The sequence below is a fragment of the Plectropomus leopardus genome, chromosome 24, assembly GCF_026936395.1.
Source record: "Plectropomus leopardus strain MGB_pleo_1.0 chromosome 24, ASM2693639v1, whole genome shotgun sequence".
In the NCBI taxonomy this organism is placed as follows: Eukaryota; Metazoa; Chordata; class Actinopteri; order Perciformes; family Serranidae; genus Plectropomus; species Plectropomus leopardus.
The window spans coordinates 10021875-10043714 of NC_142199.1; the positions used below are offsets into that span (position 1 = coordinate 10021875).

Sequence of the window (21840 nt, forward strand, 5' to 3'; positions counted from 1 at the left end):
TTTTTTTTAATCATTTTAATCGTTTCTTCTTTTTGATCATTAACAATTTTCGAGTGATGCTTTTTTCTATTTTTTATTGTTGTCTTTTTTTTATAATTTAGAGTTTTGGCTGAGGTTCTTTTATTTTGAGGCATTTGGGGTCATTAAAAATATATTTTTTAAAGAGTTTATGGGTGTGTTTTATTAAAATAATTTTCAAGTTTTGGGTGTTTTTGTCTTTCACCTTTAAAAAATATATAATTTTAAGGTTTTGGTGTATGTGTTTGTTTTTTAAGATTTATGCATTTGGATACTTTTACTTCTTACACTTAGAGTACATTTTTCTGATTGTACTTTCTTACTTTTACTTAAGTCACATTTTCAGTTCACCTGTAAAAGAGTATTTTCACACGGTGGTATGAGTGCTTTTACCACTAGTGGTCAGTAAATTAAAGTACATTTACTTAAGTACTGTACTTAAGTACAGATTTTGAGTGTCTGCATTTTACTTGATTTATAAACGATAACAATTATTTGATGTCATAAAATTTAAGAATCTATTTTGTCAAGAATTTACCCCGATAAGGGGGTTTGGGTTAAAACCTGTGTATAAAAATATAGGAAAACTATGCACAGTCATATTTTAACAACACTAAAACCTGAGCTTTCATTCACCATTTGTTTATTGTTTGCACACATTGATATTACAGCATATTAGCATTATAGTCATACATATATAAGACTAAGATCCACAACATATCAAAAGTAATTGATGAAACAAAAAGTTAAGAAAATAAGATCACTAAGTATCAATAATTCAGCCAAGAAACTAAATTATTTCTCCAGCAAAGAAATATTGTTCACTGTCACCATGACAACAGTTACAGTACAAAGATCCATAGATTGGACCAAGGAAACTAAAAACATTGCAACTTTTTAGTTTCCTTGAATCGGACAGGGCTGTAACTGATCAGCAGAGTCGAGGAGAAACAATACAATAAACTTAAATCAACCAAAATTGTACTTGTTTACTATTACTGTAAAAATAAAGAAAAAGTATAGAGTCAATTTGGTTGTGCAACATTTTTGTACATTTGAAACAACATCTGGTCCGAGTTGTACAATAATGATAATAATTTGAAAATATTTGTTAATTATAAATAATTATTTGGTTGACTGGATATTGTAGATATTCAGAAAAAAAGCCCCTAAAAAAGCAATAAGAAAAAAAAGGTAAATTATAGTGTACTGAGGGAGGAAACCCTTCAAAAAACAATATTATTGTAAGACCAGTTTTCAAATCAAGGATTAAAGAAAAAGAAATCTGACTTTAATCCTCATTCAAAAATTCTGATTTTGTATGTAATTTCAGAACTATTTATATATATTTATTTAACAACTGATCAAGTTTAACCCTTTAAAACTTGGGCAGACTGGCTTGATATATTTCAAAATCATGGAAGAAGCGGCGATGAGCAAATTAAGAAGAAATGTCCCAGAAATTAGGAAGAAATTGTAAAAAGTACAAGAAAACTACCTGAACATTGGCCAAAAAAAAGTAAATCCAACTATTTATCAGAAAAGTAAAAAAACAAACAAACAAAACACATGCACACACACAAAAACCAAAAAAGGACAAAACAACAACACAGAACATAGATATGACCTGAAAAAAATGCTGAGAAATAATAATAATTCTATAAAAATAATTTTAAATATCAGATTTTGACCATTTTAAATATCACTCTCTGGAAATGTTTCCTACCTTTTAAAAAAATAATTTTTTCAAGCTACTAATTTCTTGCAATTTCTTGGACATTTCTTAGACAACTTGCCTTTTTTCCCCATGTTTTTGAAAGAAATATCACCAATTTGCTCAGCGTTCAGAAGTTCAAATACAACCAGAAAAGTGATCCAGGTTTCAAAGGGTGAAATAAAGTTTTAATCCTCTTCAGGAGTTATGGATTTCATGTTTATGTGGTTATAATTCTCAAGTCTGTGATCATCCATTACAGTCCACACTGCGCTCAACAAGCCAAGAGTTTGCACAGGAGCTCTTTTGACCCCCTTTGTGTTTTCTGTTCAAGGCACCTTCAGCCTGTTAACATGCTGTTTTTAACATTATCTAACATACAGACACTACAGCTTTGTTGAACGCACCCTGTATTTTTAATCTATGGCAGAATGGGCACACTGGCACTTTGATGGCTAATCACATGATTACTTTGGGGAAACAAATAAGGCTCAAGCATACGCACACACACGCACACATGCACGCATTCACACATGCACATACACACAAACACACACACCTCAAATGACAGGAGCCCTAGTTATACTACTACATATTTAAACCCCAGCAGTCAGAAATATTTTGACTATCCAAGTGTGCTGGGTCCAAATTAGCATGTACACACAAACACACACCTGCACAGACACACCCAAATAGACACCAATGGCATGTCAATAAGCACAGTATTGACATGACTGGGAGTTACGACAGGTAAACATCTGAGATTTTTTTTTTTTGCTTTCAGCTTCAGTCAAACTAAATCTCCGATCTTTTGGTGCTTTTCAGTCACATCATATGAAGTACCATAGCAACGTAACAACACTAATATTCATCCACTAATAGTATTTTGGCCATTGACAAAATAAAAGACAACTGATTCAATAGTATAGTTTGGCCAGGAGTTTTTACACAAACTGCACAACTACAGTAAGGAGACATCATGGTCACAAAGGTCAAACAGCTAACCCTGTTTTGTTCGTGTGACCTCCAGCCAAATACAATATAACATATCAGACCTGTTAACAACTATATGTCAAAAGTACACTGAGCTGCTCAACTCAAAATAATCATTTTTGTTTTAAACCCAAAAACTCTGAAATCACCCTGAAAACTGCAGAAAAGGTCTTTTATAGCCCTGAAAATGTCTTAAATAACCCTGGAAAGTTTTCAATAACCCCGAAACGTATCTAATAACTGTGAAGAGTTTTTAAAACCCCAATCAGTCTTAAAAATTCCAGAAAAGTCTTTAAACCCCTGAAAAGTTTTTAAAAACAACAAAAAGTCCTTAATATTATCGAAAAGTTTTTAATATCCCCAAAGAGTCTTTAACATTCCCAAAAAGTCTTTAATATCCCCGATTAATATCCCTGAAGTCATTAATATCCACGAAAAGTCTTTGAAATTCCCTGAAAAGTTTTCAATATCCACAAAAAGTCCTTAACAACCCCGACAATTCTTCAGAATTCCAGAAAATTCATGAATAATTCTACAAAGGCTTTAAAAAGCAGAGTCCTCGCAGACAAGAAAGACTTTTTATGGACAATAAAACAAGACTTTTCAGAAATATTAAAGACTTTTTGTTATTAAATATTTCTGAGGGGTTATTAAATACCTTTTGAGGATACTGAAGTGTTTTCAAGGTTATTAAAATTGTGTGTGTGTGTGTGTGTGTGGGGGGTGTATTAAAGACTTTTCATGAAGACTTTTCATAAATATTAAAAACTTTTCATGGTTATGACAGACTTTTAGGGATACATTGCATTATTAAAGATTTTTGAGGGGATATTTAAGACTTTTCAAAGTTATTAAAGGCTTTTCTGGATTATTTAAGACTTATTAGTATCATTAAAGACTTTTTGAGGTTACTGAAGACTTTTCAGTGACAAAGACTTTTCGGGGTTAATTTTACATCGATAACTGCTGGACGACCACATCTCCACCCCGCTCAATCTTGGCAAAGGTGCTGGAAGCATCAATGAGTCCAACCTGATAAAAAAAAGATTTCTGCATACTATTGTTTGAGCTTTCGGTCTATCAGACCTTCATCAGAGCACGCGTGACGTAGTAACTGACAGTCAGAAATCTTTTCTTTTCATTTTACTTAAATTCAGTGCTTTAGGGAAGCTGAATTTGAAGACAAATGGTAGAAAATGAGAAATGGTTCTGAAAATTAAGGCTTTGGGAACTGAATGAAGATCAAAATAAAGCTTGAAGACAAACCACAGAATACAGACAATGATAAGTGCAGAAATACTATTTGGCCTGGGAAGTGCACACAATTAATAAATGAAAGAACATAAGTAAATGATAAATGAAAGAAAAAAACAGTTTAGCATGAACATTTGTAGCTCTGTTGCTGCACTCTGAATATTAAGCCTCACTGGAGTTGGGTGTACTTTTACTACAACTAATATCCCATACCATTGAAAAAAATGTTTGTTTTTTAACAGTTATTTCAGTGTTTTTTTTTTCATGAACTACAGCTACTTCTTCTAATGTTGGGCAGGAAAAACGTGTGAAAATCCCAAGAGGATATTATTACTACAATGTTAAAGTCAAATATAGAAAGTAGAGAGCCATAAAGAATCACAGATCAGTCAATTCACTATGAGGATATTACAGAGTATATTACAGAGCAGCGAGTCCTCAGTCTGAAACCAGACCAGGTCCAGCACTCTTTCATACATGCACAGCTATTTTTAAACACTTTGTGATCTACAGGTAGAATCATACAGCTCCTTTTTTACTATAATTACAGCATTTTAAAGATTGTCCACTACGTTTGGTACCAAGATCACCGTTTCTAACCTGAGTCTTTCATGGAGACGGAAACTCACACCTCCATTCTCTTCATCTCTTCTCTCTTAAAGTTTGGGATCATAATCCTAAAGGGGGACTTTTGGTAACTGCATTGCTTCACTATATGTTATTATTATTCATAATGATTTAACACCCTGCTCTTTCTGTGAAAGCTGGAGGCCGGTTTTGTTTTTTGGCACTACATAGAGAACAGCAGACTGAACACAGCACAGCACAGGTACACAGAGACAGACTGGGGACGTCTAAGTCCAACTGCTATTAATCTCCCTAAAGAGATAAAAGATGATAGCCAGAGTGTGCTCAGGTCGGCCTGAGACACCTGAATACTAGAAACACATGCACTTAGGACTGACAGTTTGAAAGGGTTGGTTTGGTGCAAGGAGGTGGTGGAGGAGTCAGAAATGTTCTATGTGACAGAACTGCGGGTGGCGTTTACTGCAGCCAGGGAGTGTGCATGCATTCACACGGGAACCAACATAATCATTTAATCCTGAAAGATACACTCCCTGTTTTTGTCACTACACTTTAACGTGAACTCGCCCGCCTCTCCAGGATGTTGCCACAAGTAATGCAAATTCAACGAATCCATGTGAATTCTTCATGATTTTGCAATTTTGTCTAATCACTGCAACTCTTTAGCAAATTTGACCAATCGTAGTTTCCAGCAAGTCACCACTTACCTGTTTCTGGACAGTTTTGCAACATATAGTGTGTGGAAGAGAAATGCTAGATTTTGGTGACTATTTGATGAAATGCTGTAATGAAGTCAGAGTGTATCTTTCAGTTTCATGATTGCAGACTGCGGACTAGTCAAAACCATAAAAAACAACAACTAAGCAGCAAAATGCATGACTGCCTAGACCTCCAAAGTCTGGCCAAAGTGACCCAGCGTGAATGAGTGCTGGATTTTGTGCTATTCGTTTTTTATTGAGGGTTATTTGGCTGCAGGATAATGTTGGGCCATTTCCATCCAAATGCCTGGAGTCACATGAAAATGGAAATACCGGCCAGAAGCTGTAAGCAGTCGTCACCTCTTGATTTAGCATTTAGACTGTGCTAAGGGCCAATCAGAACGTAAAGACTGCTGGAAGGTAAAATGAAATGTGATTGGTCCACAGGATCTTTTTAAGTGTATAGTGTTTTAGTGGGAAACGGGGTTTCTGACCAGAAGAGAGACTGACGGTTGGAAGGGCTTTAGGTAAAAACCAGATGCTGCTGGTCCAGCAGGGTTCTGGTGAAGTTGTTAATCGGCCCAATGGCGCTGAGTGACATGGCAGCGTCTCGCCCCCAGAGCAGGTTGGGACCAAACACCACAGCCAGGTTACTGTTGGTCATCTTATTCACTTCACTGTTGGCTGATACCTAAACAGACAGAATACTGCTGGTAACAGAGCAACTGATAAAACATTTTTGGATGGTTGTGGTGGGTAGTGTAGTCCATAAGCTGTACCTGTGCCAGGAATGTGATGAGGTATCGGAGTGATGCATAGTTTTCCTCTGGCAGCGACTCCACCAGTGTCTTCATGAGCTCCACCTGGTTATCACTGGATACAGCTGGAACACAACAAACACCACTGAGAATTAGAGCTCCTTTAGGATGTAGATGATGTGGATGTCGTAGTTAATCTGTGCATTGACGTGCACAATATTACCAAATTCTAATCGCTTTACTTCTGACTCCACATGGATGTTTGTGCCGGATTTGATGAAATTCCCTAAAGACCATCTTCAGACTGTGTTCAAATTCTAATCACTTCATTACTGAGTCAAAGTGAACTTTTGTGCCAAATATAATGAAAAGCCCTCAAGTTGTTCTTGAGTTGATAAATGTAAAAGAATGAGATAAATGCAGCTGACACTGACCTTTGCCCACCAAATTCTAATTATTTCACCCTTGAGTCCAAGTGGACATTTGTGCTAAATTTGATGAAAAGGCTTGAGATATCTTATTCATGAGAATGGGATGGGCAGCCAACCTGAAAATGTATCAGGCCATGGCAATTGCCGGCGCAGAGGCATAATGATCTATTGTGACCTCTAGGATTATCACTGCCTCTTTAAACTTTACAGCCACAAACCACAGACTTTGGGCAGTCAGAGGATGGATAGCTTTTATATGTATATCAACAAAAACACTGTTTCTCAGCAGTTTTGAGAACAGAAGTCAACAAAGCCATTTGGCTCCATAACAGTGCAGAAAATCTTATGTCAACCCAAAAAATTGCTGCAACAACTTCTGAGATACAACTGGGCATGAGAAGGAACATCATATACCTTCATCATAATGTTCTAAGCCTCTTTACACTGAAAACTTTAAAAGTCTGGATAGGTGCTTAAAAAACACTTTATTGGGGTCTTAGCTATGAGCTATCTGGTGCCTGTATGACCAAAATGAGAGCTGTGTCTGCATATTTGGCGTAAAGTCAAACACATTTCCAGTGGGTAAAAAGCCAGAAGAGCTTCTTGAAAGTAGTAATAGTACAAAAAAGATGATGCTCTTTGGTGAAGGGAATAACAAATCTAGAAAAACTGGAGGGAACCACTTGTCTTTAGGAAAAAAGTGAAGGGTCTATATTATATTGTCAGTTTCTACAGGTAGAACATGATTGAAAATTATCACTTGTTTTGGACTTCAGCCTTCTTAACTTCCCGAAGAAAGCTGGATGCTCAAATGCATCGAAGAAGTAATAGTTTTTAATCATTTTCTACCTTGAGAACCTGCCTATAAAATAAAAGCCGTTTTCTTTTTTGGTTCCTTCCTGTTTTTCTACGTTTCCAGTGGGTGTGTTTTCTCCAGGGTCATCCCTTGAAACCGATTCTGTTTGTGATATTCATGGACGGGGTCTCAAGGCGCAACTGTGGGAAGGAAAGGGTCCAGTTTGGGGACCTCAGAATCGCATCTTTGCTTTTTGCAGATAATGTGGTTCTGTTAGCTTCATCACACCGTGACCTCCAGCATGCACCGGGGCTGTTTGCAGCTGAGTGTGAACCTCCAAATCTGAGGCCATGATTCTCTGCCAGTAGTAGTTCCCATATAATTCCCCTCTAGGGAATAATGGGATTTCTAGGAATTTTGATAGTGAAAATAAAAACAAAAGTGACTGTTTGAACGTACAGGTGAAGTTGACAATGTCGTTGTAGAGCTGGAAGGTCAGCAGAGGCTCAGGTAATTCCCTCAGGAATGTCTTCAGAATCACAGCAGCCAAGTGGACATCCTCCATCTCTCTGAAATCCACTGTTGTACCTAACAAACACACAAATGCACACACAGTGTTGGACTAAGTATTCATATCCTTTACTTAAGTAAAAGTGCCAATACAACACAGTAAAGATACTGTTATATTTAAAAGTCCTGAATTGAAAATGTTAATTGTGTAAAAATAAGCAAGTAAAAATATACTTAAAGTATTTAGTGTAAAACTACCCAATGCAGAAAAATCTTAGAAAACAAACAAAACATTAAAAAAGCACTTAAAATTATTGGGGAAAAGAACACATAAAAAAAACCAAATTACAAAAATAGTGTGTCAAAAAACATGCTTTTGAAAGAAATCAGGCCAATTTGCCCACGTTTAAAGGGTTTACCTGTTAAACGAGGCAGCACTGATCAAATATGATCCAGATTCTCTTAGTGCATTACCTTTTTCTCACCTCGGATATTTTTAAAAAAAAGTATTTTAGCTGTAATATGAGAACGTGTGTGACTCAGTCTGTTGTTCCTACCTGAGTTGTATCTGACCTGAACGTCCTTCACAAGAGTCACATTAGCAGACCGTCTGAAGATTCCCTCAATCTCCATACCTGACACACACGCAATGCACGCGGACACACACACACACACACACACACACACACACACACACACACACACACACACACACACACACATACAATGAAGAACAATGCAGTTCTCATTGACTGATCTACAGTTACAGTTCATTAGTGCATTGTGTTAGTGTTTCTACCATCACAAGGAAAGAGTTACCTGACTCTAAAAGGAAGCTGATTGTGTCTCTCATCACTACAGGAACTGGATCACCATCTGAACTCCGCTGTCTTAGCCTGACACACACACACACACACACACACACACACACACACACACACATACATACACACACATACACACACATACATACATACACATACATACATACACACACACACACACACACACACACACACAAACACACACACACACCGTGGTTAAGATAAGAAGTCTGGCCCAGTGTTATTACAGTACCATCTAAAACCTTTGTGCATTTAACATATAGAACAAATGGTCTGAGTAAAATCTGCCACAGCAGAATCCAACAAACAGATGAGCAGAGACTGACTTACAGTGCCAGTGGCACCCCAAACACCTGGTCGGGGAGTGGAGGGCTGTGAGGAGGAGACATGGGAGGCTGGGCGCTTGGTTTCAGGGATGCTCTTAACTTGTTGTCATACCTGACACAGATACAAAGAGTATCACATACTCAAGATTTTTAAAGATTTAAAAAGTTAACAGAGTTGTGTAATGATGGTGCCTGACAGAAAGTAAATATGTGTAGGTTTAAATTGTTACTGGGTGGAGTACAGGAAAGAAAATAGCAGCGTTGGACTAAGTATTCAGTTCCTTTACTTAAGTAGAAGTAATAATACCACAGTGGGAAAATACTCTGTCGCAAATTAAAGTACTGTATTGAAAATGTTACTTAAGTAAAAGTATGTATGTATAATCTGGAAAATGTACTCAAAGCAGCCAAAGTTTAAAAGCATCCAAAAAAATGAAAATTATTAATTCTTAATTAGAAAAAATACCCCAAACGTTAAAATTAAAATGAACGTTGAAAAAAAACCACCCCATTAGTCAACTAATGTTCTGACAATCAGATAATCAACGACTCATATCAGCTATACTTGAACAAACTGTTCCATAAATTAATTGATAATAAAACCTCAGATTTCATAAACTCCTGTTAGTAAAAGTATTTAGTGACATGAAAAGAAAACACTTAAGTAAATTACAAGTACCTAAAATTTGTACTTACGCACAGTATTTGAGTAAATTAACTTTGTTACATTCCACCACTGAAAAAATAGCAAAAGTGACTGTAATCCAACCAGAAACTGTACTCTCAGGATCTATTAAAATGCCAGCAGGGGGGGCAAAATGCAAAGATTGACTGTGCATAATCTCAGAGTGGATCTGTGAAACAGAATGTGGAGAGTGATCACTTCTTACTCTTTGACACGTGCAGGAATGAGCAGCTGCTCACACTTCACCACATCCTCCAGCTCACTCAGATAGCTAACATAGTTAATCTTCCTGCCAAACTTGAAACTGCAAAGACAGAGACAAAATCAGATTTGGAAATCCCACTTTAGTGTTATTCCTCTGGCCTCAGCTTTCACCGGTGCAGAGGCGTAAAAAGTACCTGATGATTGGTTTGAAGAGGATCAGCAGAGTCTTGATGAACATGGTGGGATGGACGATGTACAGAGCCTTGATGTTCTTCTTATACCTGAAAACACAAACAGACGACAGTTTGACAAAATGTACTAAACAGGTTATAAGGATAAAGTGTGCCGCATGCAGTGTTTTTCACTTTTACTTTAGAAGAAAATCTTCTTTACACTTAAACCACTGACAGTCTGCTTTTAATTTCTGGGTCAATTTTGCTGCTGTGTAATCTCTATACATTTGTAGTGATCTAAAACATGAGTACAGAGACTGTAGTGTCAGTAACAAATAGCGTGTTCTGTTTTTTTCTTAAGTCATTTTGTAATGATGATAAACATTTCTTTAGGGACGATGCAAAGGACAAGACCATCAAAGCCAGAGCAAATGATGGGGATATATATACACATATATATATATTAATCTGATTTCAATAATTCATTCATATTGGGACACATGACTGTGCATATGATGTCCTCTATTTCACGTGAACTCTTCTAGAAGGTTTCCCCTTCCCTCCCATATGCTCAGTGAGTCAGTGCTGAGCTCCGGGTGCACAGACGGCCACGATATTTGTCCTTCATCATGGTAACATCAGGAGAATTGCTACTAGATTTCAACACTAATAAGCTTTTGCAAAACAGTATCCTGCAACTTGAGCAAATTTCTTGCTTAAGTTGAAAACTTTCAACACAACAAATATTTAAATAGCACAAATTTAGCTTCATTTGTGTCGTGTCATTTGCATTACTTGTTGCCCAGTGTGAATTCATGTCTATTTGTGTCTTAATTAAACAACAAGTGCAAAACATTGTCTTGAATGCATAGAGAGTATTGCAGTCTCCAAGCACACCTGCAGTGACATCTCTGACATCCTTTTTTTATTTATAATAATTATTATTATTAGAAGTAGTAGTGATAGTGGTAGCAGTGGTATTAATTTATTAATCTAAAATAATTAATTCATTTTTTGCTTGCTTGCCTGCTCTGTAGGAAGACAATAGTAGAGGCAGAAACAGGTAAACCAGGTTCCAAGTGACATATTCTCTATGGATCTTTTTAATGCTGATGTGGAGAGTGGTTTATGTGGATTTCAAAAAGCAGTTGACAAATATTTTGAAAAGTAGGCTGTTAAATATTTAAAGGAACTTAAAAGTATTACATTTGAAAACGGAATTTGGTGCAGTAGGTTTGGTGGGTGAGCCACTTCCGGCAGCACTTCTGCCAGACCAAAGCAGTCAACCGAAGGTAAACACTGTGGTGACCGAGGCTTCTGTCTGCACTCAGTAATAACTTCACTGGTTATGATTGGGTGCAGACAGGAGCATGCAAATTTACTTACTTTCTGTCAAACTCCCTGTATGCATCTCGTAGCCAGCCGAGAGAAGGTTTGTTTTCACTGGTCAGCCCATGGTGGAAATAGATCAGAGTGTAGTCACTTTCGACATACTGATCCAGGGTTCCTTTAAGATACCTGCAAAAAATAAAAGACATTCGTTGTAATTTAAATGGTTAAGTGTGTATCTCAACTGCGCTCTATACCCTGGTTCAGGTTTACAAAAGAACCACACTTTCACTAACCATCTTACTTTACAGCCTGTTAAAGACGCCATATGGCAGAAAACACATTATCATGTTTGCCTTCACAGAAGTGATTCAGACAGTTTCTTCAGAGGACTTCTGAGAAACATGTCATGTTGCTTCATAATGGGGCATAATGATGTGTCCTGGTGAGCCAGCAGTAAAGACGTGGACTAAGCATAAAAACCCTGGTTTGATTCAAACCACAGACCATTACTGCATATGACCTCTTCTTCTGCTCAAATATCCTGTCACTCTACAGTCAAACAGCTGATACATGAAGAAGTGACTTAGTGGAAAAAGCAGAGTTGCAGAAAAAGTGAGAAAGTAAAAGAAGAAAAGGTAATTCCAAAGAAATTGCAGCGTAAATGCTGGATGTTGAAAAGCGGAAGCTAAACTGGGCTGCCGGTTTTAAAGGTTGAATAAAGCCTGTACTGTATGAATAACGTGGAATATTTTAAGATTCCTTGAAAAGCTGAAACTGAGCTGAATAAATTGCTTTCAAAGCTGAATAATAGTCATAATGTATGAAAGATGAGAGATGGCCATAAGAATTTTGTTGCTGTGACAAACATAAACAAACATTATTTGGTGGCCTAAATTTGATTCCAGTTCTATGTTAAATTACAACTGGATGTGTGCGGGACGCTAACAAATAAAACTACAAGTCTAAAAAAAAACATGTCGAAGTTAGGTTTACATGGGTTCTTACATCAGCAGCTTGTGATGGTCCAGCTGGTGCTGTGGAGGCATCCTGCAGGCATTAAATACTATCACCTTCCTGCCAAAGTTATCATCACCTACAGGCACAAAGAAAAGCAGACAGGAATTCAACATTGCTTACATTAAATTAGAGTGTTTTCATGGTATAATATCCAGGGTTCCCACACACTGACATGCACACAATTTCAAAACTTTTCCATGACTTTTTAAGGACCCAAAGTACTTTTTTTTCTTGCCCCACTTGCCCAGCGGTTTTCAAATACATAACATTCAAACGCTACTCAGTTTTAGACATGATGTGCTTAAGGACTGTCAGAAATGTGAAAATACCAGAATAACTTCTGTTTTTCAGTTTCTGGCTATGCTAAATGGTGTTATTTTGATCATTAAAAAAAACATAAAACATGCCTTTCAAAAATTTAAGAAGAAAGTAAAGAAAAGAAATCGCCCTAAATTTTAAAGCTTACAAAACTTTTTAAAAATTAATTAAATAAGTTTTAAAAAAAAACCCCACCAAAACATGCGTTTAAAATAAACAAATAAAAAAATGAGGAGTAAAAAAACACAACCCAAAAAAATTGCCCAAAATTTGAAAAATTTCAAATGACACACATTTCCATGATTTTTCCAAAACCTTTAGAGATTTTTACTAGTTCCATGACTTTTCCAGGCCTGGAAAACATTATTGAGAAATTTCATGACTTTTCCAAATTTTCCATGACCGTGGGAACCCTGAATACTGTTCCTACTGTTAAAAAAACAACAACAAACAAACAGTCCAAATCCTGCAAATGACCATCCTTTTTTTGGTTAGTTGGCAAAGATAAAAGCAAAAGACAAACTCAATTGTTAATGTCAGAGTGGAGATGAGAAAAAAGAAAGAAAACAAACGGAGGTTGGTGACTGGAGGACTGACCTGCCACTTCAATGATCTGATGTCTGGCGATGTCATAGAAGGGATGGTCCCAGGGCAGGTGAGGAGAGCCGGCATCGAAGCATTGTGAGAGATCTGTCTCTGAAGTGAGAAGAAATTTATGTTAGAAAATGTTAAATATTACAGTAACAGTATTACAGTAAGTAGTAGAGTCATAAAGTGGGAGAGGCTATTTCAGGGAACCCTGGCTCTACAAGCAAAATTTCCAAATCTAATTGTTCTACAAAGACAATGGGCCTCATGCAAGAAACAATATACAGACAAATTTTCTGTTATTTTTGTATGTATCCATGATTTGTTCTTATTTTGTTGGTACCCACTGAATTTTGGGATTCCCCGATGTTTTCTTATTTTTGCTCTTCTCTTAGGTAAGAGAACCTTCTACAAGTGGTTAAGAGCACTCTTACGAAAATAAGAAAAGAACATCTCATTTTTACAGGCCACAAATCATGGTCAAAAGTGGGAAAACAAGTTTTATATTTGTGCTCATAATTGTGATGTTCATGCATTTAAAGAAAATGCATAAATATCATATAATTAAACTTTAATGATGTCTTAGAGTAATTAAAGTAATTTGATTATTAAATTTCAGGGCTAAAAAAATATATTATACTTGGTCCATTGAGGCCAATTACTGTAATTTCAGTTACTGTGCGTACTACTCGGCTGACCAGTAGTGGAATGTAACTAAATACATTTACTTGAGTACTGTAATGAGGTACAAATCTAAGGAACTTTTGGGTTACTTGAGTATTTAATGTCATCCCACTTTCTCCTTCTATTCCACCAAACTTTCGATAGAAATATTTTACCTTTTACTCCACTACATAACTTACCATTTACTTTAGAAATTAAGATTTTTGCACACAAACCATATGAAAGTATACCAGTACAGCTGAAACAAAGTTTTTTGACATAAAAATGTCTTTGTTGACATAATTTTTCATGAAAAAGCATTTTATGGTTCCAGCTTCTAAAATATATCTATGAGGACTTGCAACTGTTCCTCTCTGTCATTTTAATTCTTTTTAATTTATTAAATTTATTTAAACTCTGCATTGAGTACAGTGTGGTATAGTACTTTTACTTATGAGTATCTAAATATTTCTTCCACACTGCTGAGAAATGTTTTGCCATTGCTGGGTTTTTGATTGTCCTGTAACACCAGTGCTGACACTCTGAAAAATCAGATTTAAGTTTATTTAACAGTATGTTGATTTTACAGCTGTAGAAGTTCTTCTTCTTCATGCTGCCTTTTTTGGTGTAATCTCTTCAGTCTTTGTTTGGAGTCTTTGCACACGGCACAAAATCTGCCCTTTAATAGTGTCTAGGGGGCGTTTCCTGTGCTAATAAATGACTTTTGATCAAATGGGATTCATCAATTAGCACACCCGGGTAAGAGCAGATTTGGATGGTTAAGAACGTTTGGTGTATCTGGAGTTGACTTCATGCATGAGGTTGAGATGTTGTAAATAAAATTATTATAATCATCTTCTACACAGAACCTATTCAAACAGGGACACCTGCATGTTTGGTTAAACAGTATTTTGTGTTTAGCTGTTAACAAAGTGGTTATTATGCAAGGACTGCATGACAGAGTACATCCTGTTTTATATTTTTTGTTTAACCAAACTTGTGTGAAGCAAGTCAGCATGTTTTGTTTGGTTTTGTATATGTGAGTGCACGTATTTAAGGCAATGCTCATTTTTGTAATAGGAGTGAGGACTGTGGGTTGAGACTTGGTTCAAAGGTTTAGGTTAGCCCTAGGGTTTTGTATGTCTAGTTTTGTTTACTGACTTTTTTCCCTTTTTTTCCCTTTCTTTTTCTCAAAAAAACCCTTTTTTAAATATCTGTTATTATTTGCATGTGTGTGTGTATACATGTAGGTATTACTGACTGCCCTCTTGTTCATTAACATTATTACCAATACCACAAATGTTAATAATGACTAAAATATTTTTCGCCCAAATTTTCTCCACAAAAAGGCTTTTCTACAAAAATCATTCAAATCCTGACCATGCACGACTACAATTAATCTCCCTATTTTTACTTTCTATTTGTAATCAACCGGTAGCCACCCTTACCCCCCTGTCTGTATGTCATCCCTGTGGCTTTGTTACTGCAAATAAAACTTGGAAAAAAAAAAGGTTATCCTCAGGGAATGTCTTGTGACAGTGAGATAAGTAAAAGAGTTTGTATTTTTCTCACCCGACTTGCTGAAAGTTGACTCATCAGCGGGCCACTGCTGGTCCTCTATCGTTGTTAGCTTCAGTTGTCCCAACTGTGCAGTCGCAGGGTCTTCACCCAGATCTACCAGCAGCTCTGAAGACATCACACACACACTGCAGGACGGCGCGACACGCACCCACTCACACACTGCACAGTGATGTCTCTACTGTACCACACACACAAAGCTGGGACTTTCACAGAGCAGCAGCCAGAGTCCTGCAAGAGACAGAGACCTCAGGTCAGCTGGGTTTGAAGACATTTCAACTACTGCTGAAATTATAAATATGCTGTCAATAATTTGATCTGAAAATGTAGATGTCAGGTAAATAATACGGTTGTAAGGCAACACAAACTCAGTCTTACACATTTATGAAACAACTTTGACAACATAAAACATATTTGATTGAAAACTACTTCAAAAACTACTGTGAAAACATCAACAAATTTATCCTCCAAACAATTCTATTAATTCAACTTACTCCAGGAAAACTACACTCTCAGTATCAGGCTGGTGTTGGACCTTTGTTATGTCGATGTCTTCTTACAAGTACTTGTGGTCTTTGCTGACAGCAGATTTTAGCTGTGCAGGCTTAGTAAAACATCTGAGTGAGGGACGTTAATACAGCCCTCTCTGCTGTAGCTCTCCTCTGCAGTGTGGGCTGCTGAGAGGACAATGAAATACTGCCTCCAGCAGATCCAGCAACACACTGTAAAACTCAGCGAGGCTGCGACAGCAGCATAATGTAACTGCTTCAAATTAATGATTGCATCCCTCTTTCTCTTCTGTTTTCTACACTCACACTTCCTCTTTTATCTCCCAACCCCCAATTATTAACCCTGCTTTCTCTCCCTCTGCCTCTCTCTCTCTCTCTCCACACACACACACACACGCACACGCACAAACACACACACACAACCTCTGCTCTCCCTCTACTACATGATGTTATGCTGGCTGACAGCATGTTGCTTTAAATAAATATCGCTACTAACCAACAGACACAGTCAGCCTACTGCTGCTGACCAACCCCCCCCCAACACACACACACACACACACACACACACACACACACGATAGTGAAAAACAACTATTAGAACACAGCTGGCCTGTTTCTCAGTGACAGGGGGACAAAGAGATAAGGATTTTGAGTGATGTGGACACTTGCAGATAGAGTTGTGACATATATCAGCCATGATAATACCAGTATAATTTGTAATATCATGAGAAAAATGAATATCGTGATAATCATGATGTAGTAGTTTAGTACATGTTCCTGATACTATTTATTTACTTTTACTTGAGTAACATTTTAAATACAGAACCTTTGCTTGTAACAGAGTATTTTCACAGTGTGGGATTAGTACTTTTACTTAAGTAAAGGATCTGAATACTTCGTCCACTACTGGTTGCAATCAAACCACTTCCAGATATCCAAATTAACACTTACAGCCCTGTCAACAACAAAACATGCAGTCAGCTCATCAGTCAGACGGTGAAACAGTCTGTTTGTTCCCTCCAGGATTTACAGCAGTAGAACAGTGTAGCATACTGCGCTCTTCCCTGTCTTGCCACAACACCTGTCTGCAGGTGTCAATGTTTGAGCATCCTGTTACAATAAAGCCCTGCGCGTGCACGCACGCACACACACACACACACACACACACACACACACACACACACACACACACACACACACACACACACACACACACATACACATACACACACACTATCACTGAGTGTACATATGAGCAGGAGGATCCAGCAGTAGCAGCACCCTGCCTCCTTTATCCCTCCTCCTTATCACAGTGCAGCAGAGCAGCAGAGGAGAGCAGGGGGTTGGGAAGTGGTTCCCCGAAAAAAAGGCTTGGAGACAAAATCCCTCAGAATTATTATGTTCCCCTATAACACAGAGATAAAAACCAGCAGGAGAAATGCACAGCTGTTATCACTAATCATTGCTCTCTTCTTCCTTCATGTCTTGCTGCTTCAATAGGCAGGATGGTGTGAGGTGAAAAAGGGAGCAGAGCCTTTAAATATTTTTTAGCACAGTGCATGAATTAATCTTCTGTCTATAAATCTACAAAAATCTTTTTAAAAAGAAGGAAAAAAAGGCAAAATTTTTAAAGAAAAAAATGCCTTCCAAACCTGTCACTTTAATTTCTTATACACAAAAACATTTCCATGATTTTTCCAAAAATGTCAATGATTTTTTATTAGTTCCGTGACTTTTCCAGGCCCAGACAATGGGACTGTGAAGTTCAATTACACGATATTTAATTCCAGATTTTCCATAACTGTAGGAATCCTGAATATTGAAATTAAATATCCTGACTGATGCTATAACATCATTTTTACCAACAATATAATAAAATCTTTCTGATGGGTCAGTTTTTTTCAAAACTGATTATGTAATAAAAAATATGTTTTTTTTACTCTGAAATGTTATGTGTGCAGGTACACAAAATTTAAATTACTCTTAGAGTTTTCAGTAGGTTAACATGTCACTTACATTTGACACCGATTTCCTGTTTTGAAAATGTAAACTCAAGGCTTTTTTTTTTAAAGATTATTTTTTGGGGGCATTTTCTCTTTATTTAAAGGACAGTTTGAGAGAGACAGGAAAGGTGGGACAGAGAAGGGGAAACGACACGCAGCAAAGGGCCACAGTCCGGACTGATTTAAGCTTCATCACTTATTTAATTTTCAAACCTAAAAAGACCTAGCATTTCATTGGTATACATTTTGAAAAATTGCAAAGAATAAAAATACAATTAGAGCAGACATATTCTGAAGTTTCAGCTGTTTGTAACCATGCTGATGTTGTAAACTGATCATTTTAAAGTAACAAGGGAACACATGGACTTATGGAAAGGGATTTATTTTATAATCCTTTATTTAACTAGGGTAAATAAAAAGCAGCGTTCTCTTTTTGCCTTCACATCTGGATGCTGCTCAGTATAACCACAGTCTGAACTGTTGGCCAGTGAACACCTCCACCAGAGCTATTTGGGGTCAACAGTTGAGGGCCTTGCTCAAGGGCACCATCCAGTCTAAGCCTGCTTCTGTGACCTTTAGGTAGCCACTGGCTCACTGTTATGAAAGGTTTCTGGTCACAATTTGTATTTATGCATTTATTTCTTTGTGAGTTTGATGGCACCATTCGCAAATGTAGTCTCATGCCCACTGCACACACAAATGAAAGCGTACTGACAGATGTCTGACTGGAGCTGTAAAAGCTTCAACACATGTTACACAAAGCATTTTTCTCAATAAAAAAAGCCACTTTCTAACCAGCAGCCCTGTTTTATAGTTAAGTAGCTACACAGAGTCAAACATAAAGCTGAGTAATTGATCGCAGTGAAGTTAGTTGGATTTGGATATTTGACAGACATTAATTCCAGCATCTTCTTACTGAGATTCACTGATTGGCCACTGTAACCTGCATAAATGGTATATGCCACTGTGAGCATTTACACTTGTGCACCGCTGTATCTGACTCACTGCAATTACACCTCCAAAACACTTTTTTTCCCTTGAACTGAGTCTTTGAAAGTGTATGTGTGAGTCCTTCAAGTTCTTCCAAATTTTTGTGCCTTTAGTGACGTCCACACACCAATGTTTGTGGAAATGTCTTTCCGTGAATTTCCTGCCATCTGACGGCATTTGTAATGTGGCAGAGAAGAGTCATACAAATATACATATTTACAGGCGTCCTCAGTTAACCTCCCGATGACCACCTATTTATTTTTGTAAAGTTAAAACTATTTCCTGTAGTGGAATCCAAGCTTTTATATACTTTTATTTCCTAGATAAGAAACAATAAAGTCTTGTGTATGATTATCCCAGGTGAGTAGAGGAAAGTAGAGAAAAAGTCCATGAGTATGCTAATAACATTAGCATATTGTATATGTGGGAAAACATGTCTAGCAAAAGAAAATTGTTTTATTTGTGAAATGTTATTGCTGTTAAGTCATGTCTTGTGTGTTTTTGGTGCGTTATTTGAATCCACAGACTGTAAATAAAGATGGACAACATGACAGCTCCCCAAAATGTAGGAGGGGATACAAACATACACAAGCATTATCAGGAAAAACTATTTTTACACTCAAATTCTATGGGAAACACGAAATACATTTGGTATAAATAATAAAAAAAACAGGCCTATATGGTTATAAATGGAGGAAGAGCCATGTATTTTAACCCTGTCACTCAGGGAAGCTCAAACTTTGTAACTCCACGGAGGGTCAACATAGACTTCACCCCTATTCTGATAAATACTGAACGGTCCCTTGAAAGAAGACACTGCTGAGACCAGAGTGCTGTCAGAATATCCAACTTAAACTAACTTCACCACCAGGCTGTAAAATGATATCATGAGAATTGATAAGCAGTGGTGGAAGAAGTATTAAGATCCTTTACTTAAGTAAAAGTACTAATACTACCCTGTGAAAAATACTGTTACAAGTTAAAGTCCTGCATTAAAAATGTTACTTAAGTAACAGTAAGTAAGTATAATCAGGAACATGTACTTAAAGTGGTAAAAGTAAAAGTACCTAATACAGAAAAATCTAGAAAGAAACAAAGACAAACAACAACAAAACACAAAATTATCAAAAAGAAATAGAAAAAAACCTACTTAACTCACATTTATGAAAAAACAAAAAAGAAAACACTCCCCAAACTCAAAATTGTTTTTTAAGAAAAAACTTATTACTAAAAAATAGAGAGAGAAAATACCTCCACAAACCTCACAATGTAAAAATATGAAAAATCCCATCATTTAAAAAAAGGAATGAAAAAAATCACTCAAATAAATGTTGATCAAAATAGTTAGCTAATGATTTTCAGTCAAAAAGCTAATTGATTAATAAACTCTTTTTTCTGCATAAACTTGCAAACTTGCAAAACTTTCTGGTCCTTCATTTCTACCAAAACATTAGATTTTATAAACTCTTTCCACGTTTTTAATGCAAAAAGCTCAATCTGAAAAGTAACTACAGCTGTCAGATAGATGTAATGAATTAAAAAGTACTATATTTTCCTCTGATATGTAGTGGAATAAAATTATGAAGTGACATGGAAAGAAGATACTCAAGTAAAGTACAAATACCTCAAATTCATACTTAGTACAGTACTTGCGTAAATGTACTCAGTTACATTCCAACACAATTGATAAGACAAGAAAGCATCGAGGTGTAACGTTACAGCAGGAGAGGTTTTCATGTATGCCGACATGTCAGCTGGTACCTTCTGAATAACAGCATTTAATCAATTATGTCTGAAAATATGTGCAAAAGACAGGGAAGCACGCACACATTAAAACAGCAGATATCTGCATGGAGTTTGGCACTGTAAAAGAGGCAGTTTTGGAGCTAACAATATGACGTTAGCTTTAGATATGTCTGCTGATAAAAGCAACAAGTGAGCAGTCAGGTAGCCGAGTTGCTTTTCTTTCAGCCACAAAGTCAGCTAAAGAAAAACATTTGAATATCTTGGCTGATGCTTTAGAAAAGCTAAACGGGCTAACTTAGCCACCATTGCTGTCAAATGTTGAAAAAGCTAAAACACAAACTGCATTAGAGAGGTTCATTTCGCGGTATGTATGCATATTCAGACGCAAACATTTGGCATAAACGGTTCCCTTTCTGTGTGACAATTCACTCCTAAAGAGAAACACTGAAATAAGATTTAGCTAAACCAAAACACCGCAGTATAACAAATCAATGTTACCATTCCCACCACAAATTAACGTTAGCTTCATGATACTGTGCGACTGCACACGACCGCGAAAGGCTCACGCGACCAGTGCGCTTCCGCCTTTATCGTTTAATTTTATGTAAAACACAATAAAATACACAAAACAATGAAATAATAAATACCGTAATTGTGTAGTAGCTTTGATATAACCCAGTGGGCTTTGTGGCGTCTGAAGTCGCTGTTGACTTGATCTGCGTTGTTGACAGCAACGCTCTGCGTCAACACCTCTTCCGGTTTTTGATTTTCAAAATAATTTTCTGTTTATGCTGCACTGTACCTGTCACAATAAAAGCGCTATGAGATGCACGCGCCACCTCGTGGTCTTTTATGTGAAACTACAATTACAAACGTATTCAGATCCTTAAGAAAATGTGTTTTTTTATTTTTATTATTATGACTTTTGGGGTGATTTTTTTTTTAATGATTTGGAGTTTTTTGGTGTTTTTTTTAAAACATCTGTTATTTTATTTATTTATTTATTTTTAAATAAGTTTAAGATTTTGTCATGTTTTCTTTGTTTTTTAAAGATTTGCAATATATACTTTTACTGTTCATACTTTAAGTCGGACAGCTTAATGTGT

The 21840-nt window shown here is 36.6% G+C and overlaps 1 protein-coding gene across 1 annotated transcript; it reads right to left on the minus strand.

Moving 5' to 3' along the window:
* Positions 1-644: 644 nt before the first annotated feature.
* On the minus strand, positions 645-21527 carry arhgap1 (Rho GTPase activating protein 1). Its single transcript, XM_042513286.2, has 13 exons — positions 21382-21527; positions 15481-15717; positions 13255-13353; positions 12328-12415; positions 11377-11508; positions 10012-10098; positions 9819-9917; positions 8933-9040; positions 8577-8653; positions 8315-8392; positions 7707-7835; positions 6042-6145; positions 645-5953 (listed from the first exon to the last, which is right to left on the minus strand). Exons 2-13 carry the CDS (start codon positions 15602-15604, stop codon positions 5786-5788), a joined length of 1293 nt encoding a protein of 430 aa, XP_042369220.1. The 5' UTR covers positions 15605-15717; positions 21382-21527; the 3' UTR covers positions 645-5785.
* Between the last annotated feature and the right edge of the window lie 313 nt (positions 21528-21840).

What these genes read in the sequence shown, in the direction of transcription:
- arhgap1 (XM_042513286.2), bottom strand. Translation starts at nt 15,604, where the DNA reads ATGTCTTCAGAGCTGCTGGTAGATCTGGGTGAAGACCCTGCGACTGCA. An exon ending in GTCAACTTTCAGCAAGTCGG is followed by an intron (nt 13,354 to 15,480) that starts GTGAGAAAAATA and finishes TTCTCACTTCAG; the next exon opens with AGACAGATCTCTCACAATGC. An exon ending in ATTCCTGCACGTGTCAAAGA is followed by an intron (nt 9,041 to 9,818) that starts GTAAGAAGTGAT and finishes TATCTGTGTCAG; the next exon opens with GTATGACAACAAGTTAAGAG.